This window comes from Mastigoproctus giganteus, chromosome 14 (genome assembly GCF_048544385.1).
Source record: "Mastigoproctus giganteus isolate SK-2022 chromosome 14, ASM4854438v1, whole genome shotgun sequence".
Classification (NCBI taxonomy): domain Eukaryota; kingdom Metazoa; phylum Arthropoda; class Arachnida; order Uropygi; family Thelyphonidae; genus Mastigoproctus; species Mastigoproctus giganteus.
Window position 1 is genome coordinate 43,097,061 of NC_143588.1, and position 27,449 is coordinate 43,124,509.

At 35.9% G+C, this 27,449-nt stretch overlaps 2 protein-coding genes across 2 annotated transcripts in view; one reads left to right on the plus strand and one right to left on the minus strand.

The window, feature by feature from the left end:
* LOC150075089 (endoplasmic reticulum junction formation protein lunapark-like) overlaps positions 1-19,567 on the plus strand; it is a 90,903-nt gene extending 71,336 nt beyond the window's left edge. Inside the window, exons 8-9 of the mRNA XM_090389260.1 lie at positions 2,019-2,105; positions 19,491-19,567. Coding sequence (XP_090245386.1) covers positions 2,019-2,095 — 77 coding nt within the window. The 3' untranslated portion in view covers positions 2,096-2,105; positions 19,491-19,567. The remainder of the gene's footprint in view (positions 1-2,018; positions 2,106-19,490) is intronic.
* Positions 18,439-27,449, minus strand: part of LOC150075090 (3-hydroxyisobutyrate dehydrogenase, mitochondrial) — a 91,589-nt gene continuing 82,578 nt past the window's right edge. The window contains exons 5-6 of the mRNA XM_090389259.1: positions 25,371-25,527; positions 18,439-19,625 (exon numbers count right to left, since the gene is read on the minus strand). Coding sequence (XP_090245385.1) covers positions 19,461-19,625; positions 25,371-25,527 — 322 coding nt within the window. The 3' untranslated portion in view covers positions 18,439-19,460. The remainder of the gene's footprint in view (positions 19,626-25,370; positions 25,528-27,449) is intronic.

Genomic DNA, 27,449 nt, shown 5'->3' on the forward strand with positions numbered 1-27,449 from the left:
ACAAAGAAAACTAGAAAAGATAAGGAGACAGGTGGAACATATATGAGAGTTATGTGGGTCAAAGGATGAGTAGGAAGAGGATGATTTTGAAAACACACAAATGGCAAATCAGGACAGCAAGGGGTATTATAGCACTAAATGAAATGAAGGGAAATAAGGCAGTAGAAATTAATAAAATTCCAGGAGTTTGTAAGGTTACTGGGAGAGGTAAGCTACAGAATTATGTAGGTTGAGCAAAGAAAATGGTCAGATTTTAACACTACAGTAATGATACCAACGAAAAAAGAAAAGCTATGCAGTGAAATGTAAAGATTTTAGGAATAAGTTTGGTATTGTATGCAGCTAAGAATATTAGATAGGATGGAGGAAAATGTGGGAGGACAGTTCCGTTTCAGGAGGGGATGGTGAATAAGGGATGCAAAAAGTGTGATGAGAATGTTTACAGAATGACTTGACTCGAGTGAATAATGATGTATATACATGATTTGTAGAAGGCTTTTGATCAGGTAGATTGGGTATTGACACTTACAGATTTGATCCAACATTTCTCAAGACTTGGTAAGTAAATCACCAGTGCACCTAGTCTTAACATTATTGGTACCAACATATAAAACAGTATTGCCTTTTGTGCCATTAACTCGTTAATAGTTGTGCGAAAATTTAAAAAATCAGCAAAAAAATAATTTAAAATCGTTCAATTTCACAACACAATCGTTCAGTTCATAACACAATTCTCATCTGTATTCAAACAGAATACAGTACAGGTGAGAATTGAGAATATAGCCACTCCCCAGCTTACGTAATACTTGACTTACAGAAATTTGACTTTACGTAAGTTTTTGTCGGCCAGTGCAAACTTAAAAAAATCATGGAAACATATTTTACATCCCGTGGGAATAAATGGAGGTATTGTGAAAATATTGTAATGTGAACCCAATAACGTGTTTTTTTGGTAATTTGTTCTTCAGAAGTTAATTTTTGAATTTCAACAGCATTCAGCTGAAACAGAAATATATCGAAGATGGAAAAGCTATTAATAACATGGATGGAAAATCAGATTCAGAAGAACTGCCCCTGAGTCCAATGGCCATTCAAGCAAAAGCAAGAGGTATTTATGAAGATATTAAGGATAAGTATGGCAAACCCCAAGCTGAGTTCATGGCAAGCAATGGGTGGTTTAATAGGTTCAAGCATCGCGCTAGTTTCCACAACATTAAAGTATGCGGTGAAGTCTCCAGTGCCGATTCTGCAGCCGCAGAGAAATTTTGTGATGTGTTGGAAAAAACCCCATCTAAATCTCCATAGCCCCCAACTTCCACAGCAGCATGCTTACCAGCTGGAGAGTTAATTCTGTCAACAATGCTCGAAAGATAAAACTTGCTGACATTATGCCTGTCTCCTCTCTCTTTTTATAATTTTTCCTGCACATGAGATAAAAAAATTGATTAAATAATTTTATTTACATGTTTGTCAAACATTTCTGTTTTGCTTCAATCAAATTTGCAAGTGCTGCATAAGCATTTAGGGAAATTTGGACTTATGTAGAGTTCCGTGGAATGCAATCCTTACGGAAGTGTGGGAGTGGCTGTACGGTTTCTCTTACCTGATTAATTTGCTTTTACGTACTTTCATGATTGGTTAGTTGGCTCATGTACATTTACCCTGTGTTTTAACGATTCATCTCCTGAACTATAATATTCCTTTTTATAACACTAACCCGACAACTGTTCTCCACCTCAAACTCAGTGGAACAGTTTGAAGTCGCTGAATTTAAGTCCAGTAGATAAACCTTCTGTCATGTCTTTGCATAGTATTAGAATACAAAAGTTAGTTTACAAGACATTATGGAATACTCGTATTAAAAATGTGAGATTTTATATTTACAAAGAGGTAACTTGATTTTGATAAATGTAATAGTTCCATGAATCAAGAAGAAAGCTATATTTTTATTTTTTTTTTTACATCCACCGTTAATTTAGTAATACTTTTTATCCTTTATTTATTTATTTTTTTTCCAGAGTTTATCTGTTGCTACTGCTTTAAGTTAAATTCTAAAAGGAAAAGGAATTGGAACAAGAGAACTTCTAAAAGTTGAACCTAATCAGGTGTTTGCAAATGGGCTGTTTTAATGTCAAAAAAATTTTTTTTTATACTGAAATATTCCATATTTTGTTAGATTGCCTTTTAGAATTTTTTATATATATATATAAGCAAGAACTTAATTTTGTTTGAGTGCTTATGTTTTTGATTAAATGTAATCTGTATATCACTAATTTTTTGTTAAACAGATATCAACTCACATGGCTGAAACAGAAATATATTTTGTATGTGTAACATAATTATATTCCTGTTCTGAAAAAAAATTAGGAATAATCCTTGAAAAAAAAATTTTTTTTTTCTACTGTGTAAAGCAAAATGGACTATTTAGATTTTTTTTTCCTAGTTTTTAATGTGGCGTTGAATACTAGTTCTGCTTAGCAGTGTTTGTACATAGTGTTGTAGATAGTGTATCACCAGAGCTTCACTCAAGAAACTGTATACAAACTTCTTTGATATCTGCTATCTAAATTCCAAATGGAGGGTATATAGTTTCTTCTCATTTTGAACTGAGTCTGATTTTCATGTTTTTATATTTAAATATAATAATCTATATCATTAGTGATTAACTAAACTATTTTGTAAAAAAAAAAAAAAAAAATTTCACTGTAATTTAAACAATTTCTCATTATTTTGTAATTAACATACTAAGTCAGCATTAAAAGTTTTTTGATTTTGTAAGGTTTTATTAGTAAGTTTCTTCTTTGATAAAAATTTAAAAATCAAATACTACATTTAACAGTATAATAATTGCTACCTGTAAAGGGAGTTAAAATTTAATCAGCAATTAGTGCATAATCCGGTCCTTGAGGATGTCACAGACATTCTCTCAGATATGCCAGACAAGCTGTACTTGCTACCTGGGAGTCTAAAATGCTGATGGAACTGATATTCGGGTGACACTCAAGTCAAGTGGACCCAATTTCGACGAAGTCCAGGTGGTCTGCAGCAGCCAAATCCTCTGCTTGCAACTTCACGATGGTTGGACTGTTAGTAATCCTGGGTATAACCTCCATGCACAAGCACATGGTGAGTGACCACCCAGATGTGAACCAACGTAAGCCGGGGTTCAAGGTGTGGTGCCCACACCACATAGAGGAATGCTGCCCCTCTGTGTTACCAGGCAATACTAGGTGCTAGTTGACGCTCATCAACACTGGTTGATGAGAGTCTAAAACGGTGTTTGCAGGCCGGCCACTAATTAGCACACCAGACCGAACCTATTGGTAACTCTTTAGTAGGCTTCCGGATCAGCTAGTGTATATAATCTTGCTACCTCTACACTGCCAGATAGTGACTGGAGGGAGTCCAAGTAGTGTGTATGCGTGGGGGCATTGTCAAAGTCATGTTATGTCAATGATCTGGGTATATTCTTACCATGTGTATGCCATATCCAAAAATTTCCTTACTTCATGCAACATGTCCCACTTTTTCTTACTATTGAATACACCATGAATTGTCAAACCTCCCAAACACTTCCTAGTTCAGTCTCAATTCTAATCTCAATGATGTCCATTTCCACTTGTAGTCTGCCAAACCCCATGTACTCTTTCTGACAGAATCTCAGTTATCGGTTAATTCAACTATTTGCTCATCTCAGCTTCCCAAATTATTCACTGTATCATTCCTTTAGCCTCAAAGGTGGTACTTGTGCATATGTCCGTTCCGATATTCCCTATCAGAGAATTGGTAATTTGGAATCTCCTCTGTTCGATCTTCTCTGGCTTAAAATCTCTCTACCTCATCGTGTCAAATTCATCTGTTGTCTCTACCGTTCTCCCAACTCCACTCGGAGCTCTTTGACTTCCTCTCTCTGCAACTTGATTTTTTCCAGTCCAACTTTCTTAACAGTGAAGTAATTTTCCTTGGTGATTTTAATGTTCACAACTCCAGCCAGCTTCCGTTTTCTAGTCGCACCGGCCCAGCTGGTCAAGATGCTGAGGCTTTGCCATTTCTAATGATCTTGCACAGATTGTTCATTTACCTACAAGAATATCGGATAATCCTAACCATACAGCCAACACTTGATCTTCTTCTCACGAACAACCCTTTAAGTACAGGGTTGAAGTGAGTGGTACTTTAGGTATCTCAGTTCACATTTTGGTGATTGTCTCTTCTCCAATGGAGCCTTTATCTCATGGCTATTCCTAACCTCGTATTGTTTGGCATTACAAGAATGCAGAATGGGATGACCTGCGAGATTTCTTTTCTTCTTTTCCTTGGTCGGACTAATGTTTCAAAACTTCTGATGTCAACATTTTCTCAGATCATGTCAGTGAAATTATTCTTGTAGGAATGGAATCCTTTATTCCACGCTCCACTTTAAAATCTTGTCTTTTATCTAAACCTTGGTTTTCCAATAAATGTATTAAAGCTGTTGAAGAGAAGAATGTTGCATATCGTAATTGGCTTGTTTCCAATTCTTCATTTTCTGCCTACACTAAAGCTCGGAACAATTGTAAAGCAGTCATTAATCAGTCGAAGCTAGATTTCGAACAGGCTAAGAGTAGGAAACTTGTTTCTTGCCCTAATGGTAGCTGAGCATTCTGGTCTCTTGCCAAAGCTATTGGCCGCAACTTTTGCCCATCTCTGCTTCCACCTCTGTCAAAACCAGATGGTTCTGTTGTCACTTTAGCCAAGAATAAAGCTGACCTGCTAGCATCCCATTTTTCTTCCAGCTCATGTATTAATGAACTTGGTAAAACACCTCCCACCATTCCCAACACGGTCCATTCAATGCTTCCTGTGGTCTTCCGTCAAAAGGATATCAGAGGGATTTTGATGAATCTTGATGCTAAGAAAGCTCCAGGTCCTGATGGTATTTCTCCACTTGTTCTCAAAACCTGTGCTCCCAAACTTACTCCTGTTCTTTGCCGCCTTTTTTCACTTTCTTATTCCAAAGGTGTTTTTCCTTCTGCTTGGAAATTTGCTCATTTCTAGCAAGTTCCTAAAAAGGGTGACAAGTCCCTCCCATCCAATTATCGTCCCATTGCAATTACTTCTACTCTTTCTAAAGTAATGGAGAAATCAATTAACCACAAACTCTTAAACTACTTGGAAACCTTCCGTCTGATCAACGATCGCCAGTATGGATTCTGTCAGTGTCGATCCGCTGGTGATATTCTGGCTTATGTTACCCATTTATGGACTAGTTCAATGGAAAAGTTGGGTGAAACACAAGCAGTTGCTCTTGACATCTCAAAGGCTTTCAATCGTGTTTGGCATAAAGGTCTTCTAAACAAGCTTCCATCTTATGGTTTGCCAACTGTTTTTTGTAATTGGTTATCCAGTTTTCTCTCTGATCGCTCCTGAGGGTGATGGTAGATGGCTCTCTGTCTTCTAACTTCTCCACTAATGCTGGTGTCCACCAAGGTTCAGTTCTTTCCCCCACTCGTTTCCTCTTGTATATTAATGACCTTCTTCCATTGACTATAAATTCTATCAATAGTTTTGTCGATTATAACACATTGCATTCCACTTTCCATTTTGAAAAACCTTGTCCTGCTCAATCAGCTTCAACTTCTCGAATATCCGCTACCAATTCCTTAAATGCCGATCTCCAGGTAATTCTCTAGTGGGGCAAAGACAACTTAGTTGATTTCAACCCTTCCAAAACTCAGTCTTGTCTTATATCTTGCAAAAAGGATTCTTCTGCTCCTATGCTTATCTTTGGTGACACTCCAATTACTAGGCAAGTTGATATATCTTTTTTGGGGATTATCCTGACTTCTAATCTCTCTTGGCACAAGCACATTACAAATATTGCTTCCTCTGCATCTAAAAAACTTGGCTTTCTCTTTTGCTCTCGGCATTACTTTTCTGCCAAACAGCTGTTCACTCTGAACAAATCACAAATCTGCACTACCATGGAATATTGTTCCCACATCTGGGGTGGTGCCCCCAAAACCTTTCTCAGAAGACTTCTAGATTCCATTCAGAAGAGGGCAGTTACGTTAATTAATGATTCATCTCTAACAGTCTCTCCACTCGCTGTCTCATAGACGTACTGTTTCTGCTGCATGCCTTTTCTAGATACTTCCATTGGCACTGTTTTTCTGAATTGGCTTCTATAATTCTTGCTCTGTCTTTCAAAAAAGTCCAAACACGTGACGCCACCAGCCAACATCCATTTATTGTCTAACTTCAAACTCACAGAATGAACTTTTCATCTTCCTCGTTTATTCATTCAACTGCCGTTTTCTGGAACAACCTTCATACGTATTTCCTGAGAATTACACGTCTACAGAAGTTCAAGTCTAATGTCAACAAATATTTTCTTTCGTCTTCTCAACCTCCAACCCAAGCAGGGTACTAAGTACTATAGGTTCTAATGCCTCTCGTGTTTGAGATTTTCATAAAAAAATAAATAATAATCTATAAAAACGTGAAGCTGTGTATTAGGGATTAATACAACTTTTATCGTGCTTTTTTCTTTCACATACCACTTTCCTGCTCATTTGGATTCAATATATTATTTGCTGTTTATTAAGAAGGTACCTGCTGTCTGATTGAGAGACAGTCTTGAAACAGTTGTGATGGCAGTACCTACTTTTAAAAGAATAACAGATTTTCCTTTATTTTTAGTGAGGCTATTCAAATGACATCAGTAATTTAGATACTTGTGAATAGCAGTGCCATTTCTATAGTGAGCATAGGCTCAAGCCTTAGAGCTGCCACTGGAGGGATTAGGGTATCCTGATACCGAAATGCATTATTACTGTTAAATTAAATTATTAATATAATAAATATTATTTCAATGCCTGCATAACCTGTGCTACTCATCCTACTGTTTCAGTCTACGTTTGTGGGCATATAATCCACAGATATTATTTTATGGGTTATTTTACAAATTCAGTTCATAATGAATCTAATGCAAGATGATACATTCTCGTTGCTTGGTTGTTGGTGGCTTTCTAGTATAAGGGACAAGAATTACTGGGGTATGAAGCCAGGCACACTACTTACTATTATGCATAGCAATTCCTGTCCTTTTATAACACTTGACGAGAAATTCAATACTCTAATCTATCCAAATTTTAATTAATTGCAGGTGTCCTCCTTAATACTAAATAAAGCAAGTATAATCATGCCTGTGAATAATAAAATTATTTCTTTAGAATTCATAAAGGATTTATGGAATTCCTTACGGACATTCCTGAAAGTTACAGACCAATTATAATTTTTCCTATTGATTATTATATTCGATTAAAGTGTTTGCATGACGTGCTTGTGGGAAGCATTAATAGAGGCCAGCCTGTATTCATCAATATTCTAGGCTTTTTTTTTTTTCCTGCACTAATAGGCCGGAACCTTGTGTGTACACTACTAAGAAGGAATAGTGAGGTTACAGTACAAAGAGAGATGTATAATGATAATAGCTATTCCAAAAATGATAAAGATAAAGGCCAAATGAGTTTGTTAGAGACATCTGTATGGTATTTCTGTCTTTATACAAGTTTCCCTTGGTGCGTAGGAGGGATGGACAAAAAAGTTCAGAGAATACAGTACAGGAATTCCCTCCTGACTTACATAATACTCTACTTGCGCAAATTCGACTTTACGTAGGTTTTTGCTGGCCAGTGCAAACTGGAAAAATATGGAAACATACTTTGAAACGGTATTGTGAAAGTATTGTAATGTCACTGTAATTCATTCCAAGTCCTTGGAAGTTGAAAATTTTGCTAATTACTAAGCTATTTATTTCTCTAAAAAGTAATTTTTATCATGAAAATTTCAATTTCACTACACTTTCATCGTTATTATATGTTCTGTTATAAGAATCAATTTTGAATGCCTTTGTGATATTTTTCTAAAGCATGTTTCTGGAAGTCACGACCGAAAAACAAAAACAATTTGCAATTTCCGGTTTATTGGACTTTTCAGTTAATGCATCTAATTATAAACGGGTAGTAAACTCGATCTTATTGCATTTGTGATAATACCAATAACTGGAATTGTGTGGGTTTTTATGTTACAGTATTATGGTGAAATGAGTTCCCCTTTGCTGAAATCTTCACTCATATAAAAAAACAAATTTTCAGAAACTTCTCTTTATTCCTATTTTCGTATTAAAATTATGAAGGGAAAGGGACTAACGGAAAGTGCAAGTGGTGGCAGTGCCAGGAAACAAAACAAAATTGATTTAGAAATTAAGATGATTAATTAAGAAGTACGAAACAGGACAAAGTTTGGCATCTAATTGCAAGGGAATTAGGTCTTGCTACTTCAACAGTGAATACTGTTTTAAAGGATCAATGCACTTAAGATCAACAGTGATCACAAAACAGTGTTCAGGTGTTATATCAAAGATGGAACAGCTATTAACAATATGGATGGAAAATCGGATTCAGAAGCCTAAGTCCAATGGCCATTCAAGCAAAAGCAAGAAGTGTTTATGAAGATATTAAGGATAAGTACGGCGACCCCCAAGTCAGGTTTGTGGCAAGCGACGGGTGGTTTAATAAGTATAAGCATCGCGCTGGTTTCCAAAACATTAAAGTAGGTGGTGAAGTCACCAGTGCTGATTCTGCAGCTGCAGAGATTACAGATTAATACCACTGCTTATGTACTATTCTGGAAATCCTTGTGCATTTAAGGGCATCAATAAAGCCACCCTACCCGTGCATTTCCAATCGAACCAGAGAGCATGGATAACAATATCTCTCTTTGAGATTGGTTTAATTGCTGCTTCATTCTCAAGGTTGATAATATTGTAAAGACAACGATGTTCCTTTCAAGATTTTGCTTCTATTAGATAATGCTCCTGGACATCCTACACATCTAGATGAACGTGAGAGTCATACTTCTACCGCCAATCAGGACTTCACTCATCCAACCTATGGATCAGGGTGTTATTTCAAATTTAAAAGCATACTATTTACGCACATTTTCTCAGGCATTGTCTGCAGTAGATGATGAGAAAAATTAAGTTAAGAGACTTGGAAATCTTACAATATTTACCATGTCATCCTAAACATTAATAAGGCCTGAGCAGAAATTACTAAATGTTGTTTAAATGGCGCATGGAAGAAAATATGCCCACGGCACATAAAAGGCTTCAAAGGGTTTGAAAAAGACGAATCATATGAAGAGGTTGTTGCCAAAGATGTGGAAGAGTTAATAGAGGAAGAAGAGAAGGAATTATCTAACGAAGAACTTACTGACTTGCAGGCAGCAATAGTGAAAGAATAAAATGCTGACGAAGCTCAAAATCAACTAATTGAGGAGCCAAGACGCTTCATCACCAGAGAGATGGCAATGGCTTGTTGTTTGGTTTTTAGGAGCATTAGCAACTAAGGCCGTATTGCTCTGGGGATATGTGGGCCGTATTGCTCTGGGGATATGTGGGCCGTATTGCTCTGGGGTCATTCCCTGACCTTTCCGCATTTGGTGGTCACTGGCTCGAAGATGGCAATGGCATTTCATGAAATTGCATCGGCAATGGCGAGGTTTGAGAACATGGATCCTGACAGCGAATGATTTTTACAAGTTAACAGAGGGATTCCAGCTAGTTCAGTGGTGGTGAAAGTTAAATTTGAGTTAACAGAGGGGTGAATAATGATATGCTTGCTACAAAGAAATCTACGATGAAAAGAAAAAAAGCCACCGTCCAGTCACCCATTGTTCTTTCGTAAGGTTGAGCGGCTGACCCCTTCTAAATCTACACCGCCCTCAACCTCCGCAGCGACGTACTTATCAGCTGAAGATGTTGATTCTAGCAACGATGCTCGAGAGGTAAAACTTACTGACATTATTCCTGTCTCCTCTCTTTTTTTTTGTGATTTTATAAATTGCACACTTTTGTAATTTTTCCTGTGCATGAGATAAAAATTGAATAAATACAATAAATAATTCTATTCACATGTTCGTCAAACATTTCTTTTTTGATTCAATCAATTCAGTGAGCACAGTTGTGAGCGCTGCTCAAGCATAGGGGGAAATTCCGACTTATGTAGAATTCCGCGGAACGTAACCCTTATGTTAATCGGGGAGTGGCTGTATATAAAATCTATTAATAAATTATAGAATAGGTTATTTTGTTTCATGCAGTTTCTAAAATTCAATTTTTTGTGTTGATAGACGGTAAAAGAATTAACTGAATTCGTTGAATGAATATCAAATTGAATGCCATTTGGTAAGCAAATTTTTGACCAAAGAGAGCAGAAGTGCTAAAGAAATCCATTAAATTACTGGGGTGTCTGCTCTGCTGATATATTGAAACCAGTTATGCAACTGTTGCAAGATGTGCAGCAGACTTCAAAAGAGGACAGGAGTCAGTTCTGAATGATCTACAGTATAGTCAGCCATCTGAAGAAATCAATTCTGAAAAAATTTCCATTGTTGAATCAAAAATTTCATAAAACAGAAGGATCTGTTTACAAAGAAGAAAGTATGTGAACTTGAAAAAGTACCTAATTTCCCATGGAAGCATTTTAACAAAAGATTTGGGGATGTTCCAAGTTTGTGCAAGATAGGTAAAGAGCAGTCAGTAAAGCCATCAGAAAAGAATTTAAGATTAATTTTTGTTAATCTAGCTAGATTTTTATTTCATTTGGTGACGAAACTTGGCTACATTTTTATGATCCTAAATCCAAATTAGGAAGCATTCGTTCTGGAAAAAAAAAAATTTGAAAAATATTCATTCCCAAAAAGTTTCAAACCAAATTATCAGGTGGAAAAGTATTGGCTGCGATTTCTGGGACAACAAAAGGATTATTGTTAACTGACCTTACACCTACAACAACAGGAGAATGTTATGCCAAAGTTTAGAGCTGCAATTCAGGAGGAAAAAAAAAAAAAAAAAAAGATAAGGGAAGTTGGGTCATCAGGTTTTGCTTCTCCATAACAATGGAGAAGCAAAAGCTTGCACAAGTGGGAAAAAAAAAAAAAAAAAAAAAAACACACAGTGAATGGATATCATGTTAAGGAACAGATTAGTTACATGTTTTATATAGCGCATCACATATTATGGGCACTATAAGAGCAGGAAGATAATAAAAGACTGGAGATGTGTAAATGTATTGCCAATTCACAAAGGGGGATCTAAGGGTGACACAAGTAATTACAGACCAGTTAGTTTAACTTCTGTTCTGGGGAAAATAATGGAGTCACTGGTTAAAGATGCATTGCAGGATCATCTAGACCAGTGTTCCACAACCTTTTTCTCTTCGCGGCACACCTTAAGTTATTCATGATACAACATGGCACGTCCAAATGTTAATCCCCCAAAAAGCATAATTTATGGCAATATTACAGATTAAAAGACTAACAGTTGGCCACAGGCAGAGCCTAAAGTGATTCTTGCACTGCCTCTATTGAAATGAGCAGCAGCCTGAAAAGCAAGTTGCTGGGAGTCATAGTGGAACAAGTAAATACATGGGCTCTGATAGGATAACTAAGAGTAGAAACATGTGCATGTATACCAATGCTAGAAGTATAGTCAAGAAATCTGATGAGTTTGAAGTACTGGTCAAGACAAGTACTGGTCAAGACATCAAAGGTGGATATTGTTGGGATATCAGAGATGCAGTGTCATGCAGATATAAGCAGTTCAGAATTGGAATTTGGGGAGGACAGACAGGAGGAGGGGTTATGCTGTTAGTTAAGAAGCACAAAATCTAAGTGCATCCAATTGGCATTGGTGGATAAGGCAATGTTGAGTCAGTGTGGTGTGACATAAGCACTGGGAAAGGGAAAATGAGAGTAGGTGTGTGTTATAGGCCTGATGAATATAATGAGCAATTGTGGGCCAGTAAAACAGAATGTCTTATAATGGGGATTTTAGCTTTCCAGATATTGACTGGAACTTGTGGTTTGGTCATTCGCACACTAGCAAGACTTTTGTGGATTTATTGGATGACTTTACTACAGCAACATATTCGATAGGCAACCAGAGGGAATAATATTCATGCATTAATAATTTGCAGATAAAGGAACCACTGGGTGACAGTGATCACAGTGTACTGATGTGGGATTTACTTAAAGATTTAACTACCATCAAAGGTAAAGGGAAGGGTTTTGCTTTCGGAAAGATGACTATAGTGGTCTCAGACAGTTTTTAAATTCTATACAGTGGAATTAACTGTTGATTTTACTAATGGTGAATTCTATATGGGAAACCTTCAGGGACTTAATCTTGAAGACTAATAGGCTTTTCATACCAACTAAGAAATACTGTTCAAGGTTTTGTCCTAAATGGATGTCAGATGAATTAATGAGGCTCGTGGCAGAGAAGAAAAATGCATGGGATCAGGAGATGCAGAAGTCTATGGCAGATATAAATGGACACTGCTCTTTGTGGACTAATGTTATTAGTGGAGTTCCCCAGGGTTCGGTGCTGGGTCCATTGTTGTTTTGTGTATTTGTCAATGATACTGTTGAGGGTATATCAGGCTTAATGTCCATATTTGCAGATGATACAAAGGTTGGCAGGGTTGTTAATGACAGTAAAGACAATATGCTACTGCAACTGGATCTAGATAATTTGGGCAAATGGGCTAAGAAGTGCCAGCATTGACAAATGCAAAGTACTGCATATGGGTAGCAGTAACCCAAGAGAAATGTACTACACTCAGGGAAGAGTGAAAAAGACCTGGGGGTAAATTGTGCAGTCAGATATGAAGTTTGCTGAGCAGTGCAGACAGGCTGCCAGAGCAGGTCATGATGTCAATGATATATAGGAATTTTGCTAGCAGGGACCTGGAGGTGATTATCTCGTTGTACAAGGCAGTGGTCAGGCCCCACCTTTAATACTGTGTACAGGTCTGTAGGCAGGATCTAGAGTTGCTAGAATGAGTAAAAAGAAGGGCAACAAGATTGGTGAGGGGAACAAAAGGGTGCTTTTACCAAGATAGGCTTAAGTTCTGCAAATTGCAGTGCCTGGAGACTAGTCACATGCGAGATGATCTGACTGAGGTGTATAAGGCCTTGAACAGGTTGAGCAAGCTCAATGGTGATGGAATTCTTCCTCTTGCTCAGATTAAGAACCTGAGGGAGGAAAGACAGTTGTAGAATAGATGTCCGGAAATTTGCCTTTAGCCAGCGGGTAGTTGATTTGTAGAAGAGACTTCCATCTCTTGTTGTGGATGTTGAGAGCTTAAATAAATTTAAGGCTGAGGTGGACAAGCATTTAGAGTGAATAGATGGGTGAAATGGGAGGGTTTTTTTGGCTGATGCTGCATAAGCTGGCTTTCTTTCATCATATGCCTCTGCTATAAGTCCAATAGAATCAATTATTATTGTTCCAATAATCCAACAGAAATTGGCTCATGCATATATTAACATTTTATGAACTCTAAATCACTACAAAAGCAAATAAAAAAAAAAAAAAAAAAAAATCTATTAATATTAAACCAAATAAATAACTTCAATGTAATACTTGTGCCACAGGCACAAGTATCACATTGAAGGGCGAACACTCAAATAACTTTAGAAAGCAAGTATTGGATACTCGTGCAAAAAATAATTTACTGTCTCACACGTACAACATTGTGTTTCGGTATTGTGAAATTTAACAATGAGTAGCATTACAAGCATATATAAAAACTATAACTGGGAGTAAATAATGTAAAGTTAAATTCTTACAATAGGTAAAGTTCTCAGTTGTCAATTTCTAAACATAATATATATAGTATTTATAGGTATGCAGCTTCAGCAAAGTTTGCGGCACACCTGTCATCTTGTGCGGCTGTTTGTTTGTTTGTTATTTGGTTTTTAGGAGCATTAGCAACTAAGGCCATATTGCTCCGGTATATGCGGTGGTCATTCCCTGACCTTTCCGCATCCTCCGTATTTGGTGGTGACGGGCTCGAACCCCGGCCTAATCAAGAAGCGTGTGCTACGCACTGCTGCTCCTTCCCACCTGCCTATGGAGGCGCCTTCTTGTGCGGCAGTGATCCAGACAATACTGCAGTAATAATTCAGACACAGCATGAGTTTGCTAAGGGAAAGTCTTGTCTGACAAATTTGATTGGATATTATGATGTAGTTACAAAGGAACCGGATGCAAAAAATAATTTTGATATCATATACTTGGATTTAAGGAAAGCTTTTGACACTGTTGTGCACGGAAGCCTACCGTACAAATTAGAGCTGTGTGGTATTAAGGGCATGTTGCTACAATGGACGAAAGAGTGGTTGAGTGGGAGAAGACAGAGTGGTAATCAATGGATGCTGCTCTTCATGAACTAATGTTATTAGTGGAGTCACCCAGGGTTCGGTGTAGGGCCTAGTGTTTTTTGTATATTTATCAATGATATTGATGAAGGTATATCAGGCTTAACGTCCAAGTTTGTAGATGATACAAAGGTTGGCAGGGTTATTAATGACAGTAATTGGCAGTGTGCTACTGCAACAGGGGCTAGAAAAGTTGGGCAGTTGGGTTGAGAAGTGGCAACTGAAGTTTAACATTGACAAAGTGCAAAGTAGTGTATACGGATAGAAGTAACCCCAGAGTATTCGGTAAACCATTGCCTTCTCTCTTAGAAAATATTTTGCCTAATGGTTGCCTTTTTCGGTACCTTCGTGACATGATGTATTTGGTTTGGTCCTGGTTCGTTTTGGTTCTTGTTTGGTCCTGTTAGTAACTTTTTAGTGGGACTTGGTTAACTAATCTGAGGTGCAAGGTTCCCCACCCCAAGAACTGACAATTGAGCCTTAAGCAATGCATTTTACAAGTGCCAATAATTCAAAACAATACAGTTCATTTAAGCAGATGGATATTAATTATACTGCATGATAATCTTTGAACGAAAACCATTAATTTATTTGGATATGGTTTTCATCCAACTAAAAAAGAACTAATACATTAGAATTAAAACAAACATTCGACAGCTTTCCACTGTTTGCATGAATCATAGAGGTATTTTCTTTAAGCTCTTCTGTATATGGGAAGCTAGTGAACACAAGATCAGAACTAAGGTGATCCCATAAAAAATCCATTTATGTGAGGGCAGGGGAGTGAAACTTGTTGGCCACTTGGAGCTGTTGTGTCCCAGCGAACATTCAAAAAGAACTTAACTCAGCAAGTTTTACAACTAAAATAGCATAGTGAGGTGGCATTCCATTATACTGAAAGTAAAAGCAACTAAATGGTGCCAGTGAAATTTTGTTCAAAATGGTATTCACCTAATGCAAGAACTGGAGACAAGAATTCAACATTCTTGCCTCATTGCTAAATATGATATCATTCGTTAGGTTTTTGTTTTGACTTAAACCATTATAAAACTGGAGTTGCAAGATGGCATCCCTATGTAATTCTTGTACAGTTTAAATTTGTAACTTACAACGTATAGATGTACAGGAACTCCCCAACTTACGTAAGGGTTGCATTCCATGGAACACTACGTAAGTCGGAATTTCCCTAAATAAGCATTTAGGGAAATTCTGCACTTGCACCTATGCACACTGAATTTGATAGAAGCAAAAAAGAAATGTTCGATGAACATGTAAATAGAATTATTAAATTTTTTTTTTATCTCATGTGCAGGAAAAATTACAAAAGTGTACAAAATTTCAAAAATTTACAAAAAGAGACAGGCATAACGTCAGCAAGCTTAACCTTTTGAGCATTGTTGCCAGAATTAACTCTCCAGATGATAAGCATGCTGCTGCAGAAGATGAGGGCTGTGGAGATTTAGAAGGGGTTTTTTCCAACACATTACAAAATTTCTCTGCAGCTGCAGAATCGGCATTGGTGACTTTAATGTCTTGGAAACTAGGGCGATGTTTGAACGGATTAAACCACCCATTGCTTGCCAAAAACTTGGCTTGGAGTTCGCTGTACTTATCCTTAATATCCTCATAAATACTTCTTGCTTTTGCTTGAATGGCCATTGGACTCAGGGGCACTCACTTCTGAATCTGATTTTCCATTCATATTATTAATAGCTTTTCCATCTTCAATATAGCACCTGAATGCTGTTTTGTGATCACTGTTGGGGCAGACTGGCCCTGGTGTGAAATACGTTGATCCTTTAACATGTTCTGTTATACATACTGTCCCTTAAAATAGTATTCACTGTTGAAGCAGCGAGACCTAATTCCGTGCAATAGATGACAAACTTTGTAATGCTTCGTACTTCTTAATTAATCATCTTCATTTCTAAATCAATTTTGTTTCGTTTTGTTTCCTAGCACTGCCAGCACTTGCACTTTTCGTTGATCACTTTCCCTTCATCATTGTAATGCATAAATAGGAATGAAGAGAAGATTTTGAAAATTTATTTGTTTTTTATATGATTGAAGATTTTAGTAAAGGGGAACACACTGATTACACTAACAGAAAAGACCAATAAACCGGAAAGTGCAAATTGTTTTTATTATTTTATGGTATTGACCTCCAGAAATGTGTGTTTAAAAAATATCACAAAATGCATTCAAAATTAATTCTTATAAAGGAACGTATGATAACATACGTTCGTATGATAAAAGTGTAGCACAATTTTCATTATAAAAATGACCAAAATTTTGAAGAGATAAATAATTTAGTTAAAAAGCAAAAATTTCAATTTCCAAGGTCTTGGAACAAATTACCAAAAAAAAAAAAAAAAAAAAGTGTTATTGGGTTCACATTATGATATTTTCACAATACCTCCATTTATTCCTACGGGATGCAAAATACGTTTCCACGATTTTTTTTTTAAGTTTGCACCAGCTGGCAAAAATTTGCGTAAGTCGGGGAGTTCCTGTACTCGGAAGTCCAATTTCTTCTAATCTTTTTCACAAGTCATAGACTTATTGCAATCTTGCAAAGCACATTGTTTGTACAGTTTTCAGCCCTTGTGTTATTCTACCTCGAACAAAGAAGGGTTAAAGATATTTTTCTATGAAATGGAACACCTACACAAAGGTGCTATATATACCGGGTGGTTATAAAATAAGTTTCCCTATTCAGGAGACCCTAGTGTCAAAACGTTTAGAGTTAGCACTGTGAAAATTGGTGGGTATGTCATTTAGGGTATGGGGAAGTGATCTGAAGAAAAAAAATTTGTTCAAATTTCTGTCAGCAGAGGAAAAACGATGCTGCACATATGTAAAAGTTGTCAATTTACTGATGTTGAAATGATTTTCAGTGCTAGGAAGGTGAGCTAGCATCTCAGCAACCACATGCATTGTTGATTGCTAGACAGCCACCGTAGTGAAGGTGCAGCAAGAACAGTCCATAGAGGTCAGCACCAGGGGTATCATGGTTTGGGGAATGTTTTCATAGACATCACTGGGTCCCATCATCCCCACTGATACACCCTTGCTGCCAGATCCTACCTCAGCATTGTTGACAAAGTTTTAGACAATGCCCACGTTGTGCAGGAATGGTTCAAAGATAATGTCCAAGCATTTTGTGTGATCCCAAATTCCCCCAACATGAGTCCCACCAAACATTTGTGGGATGCAGAATTTGCCAGTGCCTTGCTCCATTGCCAAACTCCAGTACACTTAAGGACACCTTTTGTGGTTTGGTTGAGTTATGCCACATGGGGTGCAAGCAATTACAACAGCAAAGGGTGCCCCAACATGCTATTAGGTAAATGGTTATAATGTTTTAGCTCATGAGTGTATATTTATATATAAACTTTAACTTCTCAGCACATGCCACTGTATGTATAGTGAAGAACAAGTCAAAACTAAATGGGAGGCTCATTTATAAATTTTCTTGAAAATTAATTCTTTTAAGACTCATAACATCTAATTCTGTAGCACTTCAGAAATTAAAGTGATGTTACAGACAACTTACTACAACTATATTATTACATTATTAATAAACTTTGATAAGTTTATTACAACTAATACTGTAGGTTACTCAAACTATCATATAATAAATTTATCCAAGCAATTATGGCTAAAGAGATCATATATTTTGGCATGTTGGTTCAATTTTTGCCTTGGATAATTTGTGCTTAATCACATATTTGTCATATGAGTTGAATGATTCCCTTTTCTACAGTCACCTTTTGCATGTTGCATAGTGGTGTATTACGATAAAATCTTTGTTGATAACTGCTGTCCAGTTCTTAATTCAATTATTTCTGTTCTTTCTTCTAAGTATTATTACAATACACTGGAAAACAAACAGTAAGCATATATAGTACTCTGCCATGTAGGAAGTCACAAAACTGTCCAACTTTCACATACAAGAATAGGTGACAGTTTGACACCACTTTTGTTGGTGCTAAACATACATAGAAGTGTTTGTCACTTAACTGTTTGCCTCTTTGTTAATGTACTGCAAATTGGTTTCTCTATAAACAATGCCTCAATATTGAAGCATGTGTGATATAAAAATTTTTTTTTTAGGTTGACTTAAAGCCAAAATTAATAAATGAACAAGAGGAACTACCTCAATAATTACTTGCAGAATGCTTCGATGATAACAATCTATTATCCAAATGAATTTTTAAAAAAAATAATAAATAAATGTATTCTTACACACAAATAAAAATCAACGATCATGATCACATGGTAGTCACCCTGTGATCATGACCATTGTCAAAAAGCCTTGTCAGCTTCAGAATAGTATCTTAATTATATCATATTTGCATTCGTTTTTTAAATATATGCTAATGTTTCCTTCCACTCCTAAGTATTGGTTGGTGGTTTAATGTAATTTGGGGTCTGAGATCTTAAACCATTGATACCAGGTATGTTGGATCATCAATTTCTCTTTGGGTGTAAGAATACATTTAAGTTTTTTTTTTAAATTCATTTGGATAATAGAGTGTCAGCATCATGTTAATTTATTAATAAGCCAGAGTATACAGCATGTCTAGAATTTATATATATATATATAAAAAAAGAATAACAGCCAACTTAAAACATAAATGAATCATGTAAGGGAAGAAAAATAAGGAAACAATCATGCTATTCTATTTTAAGCAATCAATAATAATTTCACAAGCCAATAATCTTATAGGGAAATGCTGGTCCTTCTGGAATGTATCCATGTAAACTTTGTCACTTCTCAATAAAACCCAATTGTAAAATTGGGTTTTATTGAAACCCAAAATAAAACATTCTAGATGGCAGAACAGGGAAGTAGAGTTTATGTATAGTTTCATACAGGAACTATACTGAATTTTTGATTTTCCTCAAAAATCATATACTGTACCCTCCTTACAATCAGGTTACATTAAACTTTCTCAAAAATAAAATTCAAATGTATTTGTCACTGATATTTGCCCTAATGATTGTAGAACTTCAGCATGCAACTTAAAAAAAATATATCTATATTTATATTTCAAAACTTGATAGTCACTTTTTAGGTGGAAACCATATTCGGATTTTACAAAAGAGATACAATTCTCATGACTGATTTGCCATTTTCACATGTACACTCAAAGAAATGTATCAAACATGAATGTGTTAAAAATTCAATTTAAATTAGCTTTTCCTTCTTGTAGAAAAAGAAATACAGATGAGAAGTCCTTTGTTGCATATCCGTTGTTAACCATCATACGAAACAGTTGGTGAGCCAGAGATCCTAAGGGTATTGGAGAAGTGGTACGAGTAGCTGCAGTCTGGGCCAATCCTAAGTCCTGAAAATTTCATAATGGGGGAGGGAAACATGAACTACAAGTCAATTAAGTAAAATATCTACATGTCTGGAAAAGGAATAATCTTCATGCAATAACTAAAAGATAATGTAAGTAAGTATAGCAATTCATTAAGAAAAATATGAAATATTGGCATTTTTTAAAGCAGAATTTAAAAAATCTGAAACATTTTCCAGATTAAAGAAAGTTGAGCACTTGCTAAGTGATCCATCACTGTTTTCACTACACTTTGTGGTGCCACTGCTGATGGGAAAGTGTTGTATGTAGGGCAACTGCAATAGTAATCTGTGTTGGGAACAAAACTGCTGAGCTAGTTGTGTGGCTATTGTGTATAGTATTAAGTGGTTCTGTTATCAGTGGACCACAGTAGTTTATACATCCAGGGGATGCTGCTACTTTGATAATAGGGAGCTCTCTTGAAAAAATAATCCCAAATTTTTTTCTAATTTTATTAACAAGAGTGTATTTTGTCTAAATTGTGTGTGTTGTCTGATCAGTTTGCTTGATGAAAAAATCTGAGTTACGGGGGGGATGGCTTTTCTATCCCATCTGATGAACTTGGCCACAATGTGAAAAGAGTCCATAAAATTCCTTGCACCACTGATGAGATCCAAACACTGGCCTTTTCCACACAATGTGGGATGACAGCAATTATAACCACTATGCTACCTGGTAGGGTTTTGGCTTGTATAGGCAAAACTCGTATAATATTAGAAATTGCTCTCATTGAAAGTCAACTTATAATAACATATTTATCATCATAAACAAAAAGTATATATTTGTTTTATATTTGGCTCTTTTCAGCCTTTAAAGACATTTTAAGCAACTGCAGTCTTTCGGTTTGTTAAGGCTGTGGTCACAGTTTTCCTGAGCTCTGAAGGTGAATCAGTATAGAAAAATATTTTTGAGAACACTTAAAGGGGGTTAGTTATTTGGTTTTGTAACTTTAATTAGTTTGCTTTTTCTATGTTATAATATGGAAATATATGCACAGGCTATTTTTTTTAAAAGCACATTAATATATTATATGGGGGATTGAAAAGTTTGTGGCCTGAGTATGAAAAGGTAGCAGCAGTATGGTATTAAATACAGGTATTTCTCGACTTTGCGAGTTAATTCGTTCCTAGCGCGCACGCTCATAAAGAGGGAATTTATTTCCCATAGACGTAATGTTAAAAATTGGGGTTACATTATCAACAATGAAATTAGTTGGCTAATTAGTTTGTTTAAACAAAGAAATGAAAACGTAGCCTGTAAAATCAAGCAAATTATAATAATAGAGAAATTATTTATGACTTACAAATGTTAAAGAATGTTTATACTTCATCATCATCGACTAAATGCACACTCGATCACTCATTATTGGCTCTGCATTTGTTGGTTTGTTGCACAAGGAGTCATCTTCAGAAATGTTTCAAGAGGCATTTATTTCCAAGATAATCTTCTCTTTTCTTTATAAATTTCAATAGCGTGCATAAGCATTTTTTAATGGAATGCACAAATTACAACTAACACAATTTGCACGGAGTAACAAGTTTACGAAGCAAAAACAAAGGAATGAAGAGAAGATTCGGAAAATGTGTTTTTTATACGATTGAAGATTTCAGTAAAGGGCAAACACATTTCACCATAATAACATAAAAACCCATACAATTCCAGCTATCAGTATTTTCGCACTACACTTTCACAGTTGAAAGTGTAGTGCGTTTAATGATTTGAATTGGTAACTAATACAGTTTACACTATAAAAATGACTTTTTTAGGGAATTATATAGCGAAAATTTGAACTTCCGAGGTTGTGGAATGAATTATCAAAAACAATTTGTTATTGGGTTCACATTACGATATGATGGTAACGGATTAATATCGTAAAGTACGGTACACTGTATTGTATAACTATGCACTTGATTTGAAATGCGGTATTTATGAATGTTTAGCATTCATTTTTTGCAATTAATGTTCATATTTTTGATTTTGTTGATACTTGATACTTTGAAAAAAAAAAAAAAAAAAACTCGTAAAGCGAGAACTGCCTGTATTTCTGTACTTGATGTACCCACTAAGTTTCATTCAGTTTCAATAACATCTTTTTTTTAATTGCAGGTTCTCGAGTCAACAAAAGTTTTGAATGCCTCTTCCTATTCCTCGGTTAAGAAATGGGCAGCAGAATTTAAATGAGAGAGGGAGAGCTTGGAAGGCTTGCAATGTCCATCAAGAAGTTGAAAGTGTGCATGAATGAATGAGTTTGGTACTTTGCCAGTGTCATGGGCACCTCATCTGAATGTGTGTACCACATAATAACAGAGATTCTTGTTATGATAAAGGTGTCATCACGACGCATCCTAAAGTTGACAGATCAAAAATGCATAAGCGTCGCCAAGTCAGGTGAACATTCGTATAGTTTTCAAGCAGATCCAGCAAATTTCCTCGCAAGGTTTGTGAAAATGGACAAGCCATGGATCCATCACTTTAGGAGCAATCCAAATAGTGAAAACACAGCTCTTTTCCTACTCCAAAGAAAGCCAAGGCTAATGCATTGGTTTTTTGGAATGCTGATGTTGCTAGTAGATTAACTTCAGATGGGCGAGACAGTCACAGGGGCATATTACACATATCACGTGGGGCATTTGTGTGAAAATGCCAAAGCAAACTCAGCAAAGGAGTCTTATTCCACCAGGAACTTCTGCTCACAAGTCTCTCATTGCCATACCTGCACTGCATGACTGCAACTTCGGAAATGCTGGACCATCCTGCATAGTCACAGATCTGGCACCATCGGACTTTCACCTATTTCCTAATTTGAAATTATTACCTGGTTGCATCCATTTTCCCACAAACAGTGATGTCATTGATGCATTCCTGGAGGCACAAGAGAAAACTTTCTCTGCAGTTGGAATCAACGCATTGGAGGCAAAAGTATATTGACCCCAAAGGGGACTGTGCTGAAAAGTAAAATGTTACTAGACTACAAATAAACCCTTCATACTCAAACCATGAACTTTTCAAGTGTCCCTCATATATTAGTGCATTAAATATATTGTGATATTTATGCAATTTTTACTTTAATGATGGCTGATGCAAGATTCGGCCAGAATGCTACAGAGGACTGCATTACCAAGTGGTAGTTGGCTGTAGGTGATTCCCCTATGAATCATGAGGTTGCTGTTAATATTTCTTGTATTGTAGATAAATCTAGTTCAACTGATGAGTTTTCCCCACCTACGTTCTGGAAGGGCAGTGTGGGTCAAATTGCAATTGAAAATTTGATACATTGCTGGATGAGACTAAATCACTGAGAGAGTAAGTTGGATGAAACTGGGGACCTTTTGCCAGACATTCAAGTGCCAGGTGATGCATTCCTCATTCAGGCATCTGGGAAAGCTGATGAATACAGACTGCCCTGGTTCCAAAGGATGTCCACAACATGGCATCTGTATTCCCATAATTCAGCATTTTTACAATTTTTTCCCCCAACCTTGTAGTATCCTCAAAAGTATTCTAAGATCTTTATCAATTTTAACCTTTTCCATTTCTGATTTGTAGACAAGAAATCAGTCCAAGTATTATTATGCATTCAGTTTAGTTTTGTTTTGTTTGTTTGTTATTTGGTTTTTAGGAGCATTAGCAACTAAGGCCGTATTGCTACGGGATATGCGGTGGTCATTCCCTGACCTTTCCGCATCCTCCGTATTTGGTGGTCACGGGCTCGAACCCCGGTCTAATCAAGGAGCGTGTGCTATGCACGGCTGCTCCTGCCCACCTGGCTACGGAGGCGCCTTCAGTTTAGTGAAATATCTATTCTGCTGTTTTAGTTATACATTCAAAAATATGCACCTGTGCTTAAACTTTGCTCTGCTTGCACTGATGATCTTCCCAACCATGGTCTGTCCTTGTGGAACAGTTTCAAACAGCTTCTTCCCCGAGCATAATGCCATATTCTTTAGTGGAGATGTTTTATTGAAGCTTTTGTTGAAATCATTCTGGATATCTATCATAAGTTTTACTAGCATGTGGCTTTCATGAGCTCCCTTCTTGGGAGTAAATGGATGTGCAAACCATTGTTCACAATACATGGAACAGCCAACCACTGCTGTTAGGAGGCTGCATATATAGCCCATTTAGGTAAAACATATGTAACGAAAAAGGAGCAACGTGGCTTTTGAAACATCCTGTATACATCTAGTTTAGGGAATTCTAAGTTGTACAGCACAACTTTTCATCATTATATCTTCCCCATTTCAAACATATTTTGTGCCACCCAACAGTATACCTGCTAATGTAGGTCATTTATTTGGTTTTATTACTGCATCCATTACTTTTGTAATAGGTATAGATCCAATTTAATACGGGATCTCTGAAATCGTAAGAAAACAGCATCCTGCATTAGTGATTATGAGCTACTGAGTTGAAGGCATGGTAGCTCATGTTTGACGTACACACAGACTTATTGCATATATGATGAATGCATGTTATATACACAATAAGTCCGTGTATACATCTTAAACTCTAAGGCTTGTGTCAAGCTTCATCTAAACTGACCTACCAGAAAGTTAGGAGTTTAGATATCACAGATCCACCAGTTCTAAATCTGTGCTGCTAGGGCATAAGGATATTTTTTACGAAACTGAAAGCTTACGACAAACTATATGAGAGGCAAATTTAATATGGTTATAGGACAATTTTTTTTGGATTTTGAATGTTTGGCACCTTTTTATGGAGAGGAAGAATTAAACCAAGCTTGAGTATGGAAGGATAAATTCCAGAGGCTAGAGATTGATCAAATAAATGGAGGATGTAAGGAGTAAGTGCACAAACAGCTCTTTTCCAAAGCATATGATGGACTCCATCAAGTCTATACAAGTAGTTTTTCTTTAGGTGCTTGACACCAGCAAGATCAAGTTTGCTAATTGTGAATGTAAGGTTATTGCATGCTGTTACACTATTGAAACCTTCCATATTGTTTACTTTACTAGAAAAATGTTTATAGTTACCCTACCTCACTGTTTAATATGGAAAGTCAAGTCAATCAGAATTAAACCTGATAAACCAGGGAAAAAAAAAAAAACAAAAACAAGAACTTCAATTCTCTTATTATATATGTGAGAAGTTTCCATGCTATCTAGTACATCAACATTGTACTTTATGAAATACCCAAAATTTACTACTTAAAAAATAAATTACACTTTAAACATCAAGTATAAAAAGGTTTTTGCAAATTTAAAATTATCTGGGTCTATCTAACATATCTTTAGGTATAGTAGAATTTAGAATTGAGACTTTATTTGCAACATTTTGTGTGAGAATTTTGAATTTTATATTAAAGCTGGGATAAATATTACCAATTTGAATTTTATTATTTCTAACTTGTAAATTCTACCTAATCAGTTGTACCCCATCAATGGTGTATTTTTAAAATAAATGTCAAATGATTTTATTTGGAAGGGGGAGGAAGATACAGATTGAACAAACAGCACATGAATAGAGGAGTTTTTTCAAAAATAAATTTTTTTTTTTTTTTTTCATTTTAAAAATATACGAATTGAGTGAAATAATGATAAGAAAACAACTTTCCCCACTGACAAACAAGCAGTTAAATAAAATTTTAAACAGGAAATCATAAAAAATCAAAACAAAATATTCAGTCCAATTTTAACAAAAATTTCAGATATACTCTCAGGTACCTTTAAAATAGAGAATTTAAAATTATCATAAATTGTTAAAACTAACCTTGACCATGAGGGCTGTTCCAAACCCACCTTGATAGTTATTGCTAGCTGGAACATTTTCAAGTACTCCAGGAACAGGATTATACACTTCACTAGCCCAACAACGACCTGAACTACTATTCAAAATTTTGCTTAGTAGTTTGGATTCCAGACCAAGCCTTACAAAATGAAATGCAATTGATAACATGACCTGTTAATATTACATATTAAAACTACAGTATGAAAATATCATTCAAAATGTTTCAAAGTTAAGTCCCCCACATAGAAATAATTTTTAAAGAATAAACTCACACAACATGAATTTACAGGGTAATATCACAAATGTAGAAAGGTGTGGATATTCAAAATAAATCTTACTATATAATTAATATACTAAGATTCACTTTGGACATCTACTTCCCTTTCTACATTTGTGATATTACTCTCCAAATTCATGTTGAATGAGCATTTTATTTTATTTGATGTAATTAATAACACTTAAATCAAGGGTTAGAAAAGAATGCAACTGGAAAAATCTGCCAAGTGTAAAATGCTTATGTTAACCCATAAATGTGTGCAAAAGTATATGGTAAAGAATTATATGGGACTACTGGTAGCTCCAGGTGCCTAAACCAAAACTCAGCAATTTGTCCCAATATATATATATATATATATTATTAGTTGCTGTGAAATTTGTTGCCAACCCCATATAATGTGGGAAAAGGCGAAGATAAAGAAGATTAGTTGCTGTGAAATTTCATTTTTTTAATGCTTTTTTAAAAAATAACTGATGAGTATGAAAATGGAAGACATTCCGAAAATGAAATGCAATCAAAAATGGCTGCTTTGTCATTTTGGTTGGAATGCTTTTAGAAGGAAAGTGGCCCTTTTTGGAGTACTTCTTAAAAAGGTTGCATAAATTGCTACAGCAATTTAAGAAACTGCAGAATTAATAAATTCATGAGTGACTCAAACAGAATATTCCTTGTAACCTTCCCTGCTGTATATCTAAAATGTTTGTTATTATTTTCTGAAAGCTCCTGGTAAAAGTGCTCACATATTTAGTAATTCTCATTTAGCATACTTTGATAGTGTTCTGTATTACTAGCTTACAGTGAACACTCAAAAGGAATTCTAATTTCTAAAATTGTTAATGGAAAAATGCAGTATTCAGGATCAGAATTTTTCATTTAGTGTTGGTTTTTTTTACAAAAACCCTAAATTCAAAAGGTATTAGAACATATAGTACTTGGTACCATATATCAGTAGAAGGTTGAGAAAATAGAAAATACTTGTTGGCATTAGGCCTAAATATTTGTATATTAATCAAACTAGTGGAACTCGACCTGTGAATTTTCTTACTCTTGGCAGTTATTTTAAAAAAATAATTACTAAGAGTAAGAAAATAAAAGACACTCCAAAATGAAATTTTCAGGAAATGCTGTGCATGTGAAGGAAGGAAGGAAGGTTGTTCCAAACAGAAGTAGAAGGGGATAAATGAGGAAGAGAAAAAGTTAGTTCTGTATGTTTGGAGTTGGACAGTAGATGGATATTGACTGATTGAGGCACATGTATGCTCAATTGGGTTTGGAAAAAGAGTGGTGGACTTACAGATTCCAATGCAGACAAACAGTGCTCATGGAAGTGTTTACAGAAAACATATACAGAAGCTGAAGGTCTATAAGACAGTAAGTGAAGTGATGGTTCATTGATTAATCATAGCCCTCCTTTGAACAAAGCCTGGGAGTTTGAGAAGAGTTTTGGTTGCACCACCCCACACCCCAGATGTGCAAACAATATTTGTCGAGCAGATTTGTACTCGTAGCAGTCACAAGATGTTTAGAAGAACAATAATGTCAAGAGCATTACTGTTCTGCTGAATAGCCATTGACTTTACTCTATTGGGCATTACTCTGATTTCCAATCTTTCCAAGAAAGACTGAAAGTTAGGGTGATCCCTAATAGAGATATGTGATCCTTGTCTAGAGATCCAGGAGTCATGGATGATGAGTATGAAAGGAACAGACTTTTCTTCAAGAAACAAGACAGGCCTGAGTTTTAGATTGGCTGAAGTTACCTGTTTTTCTTTAAACCCACTGGA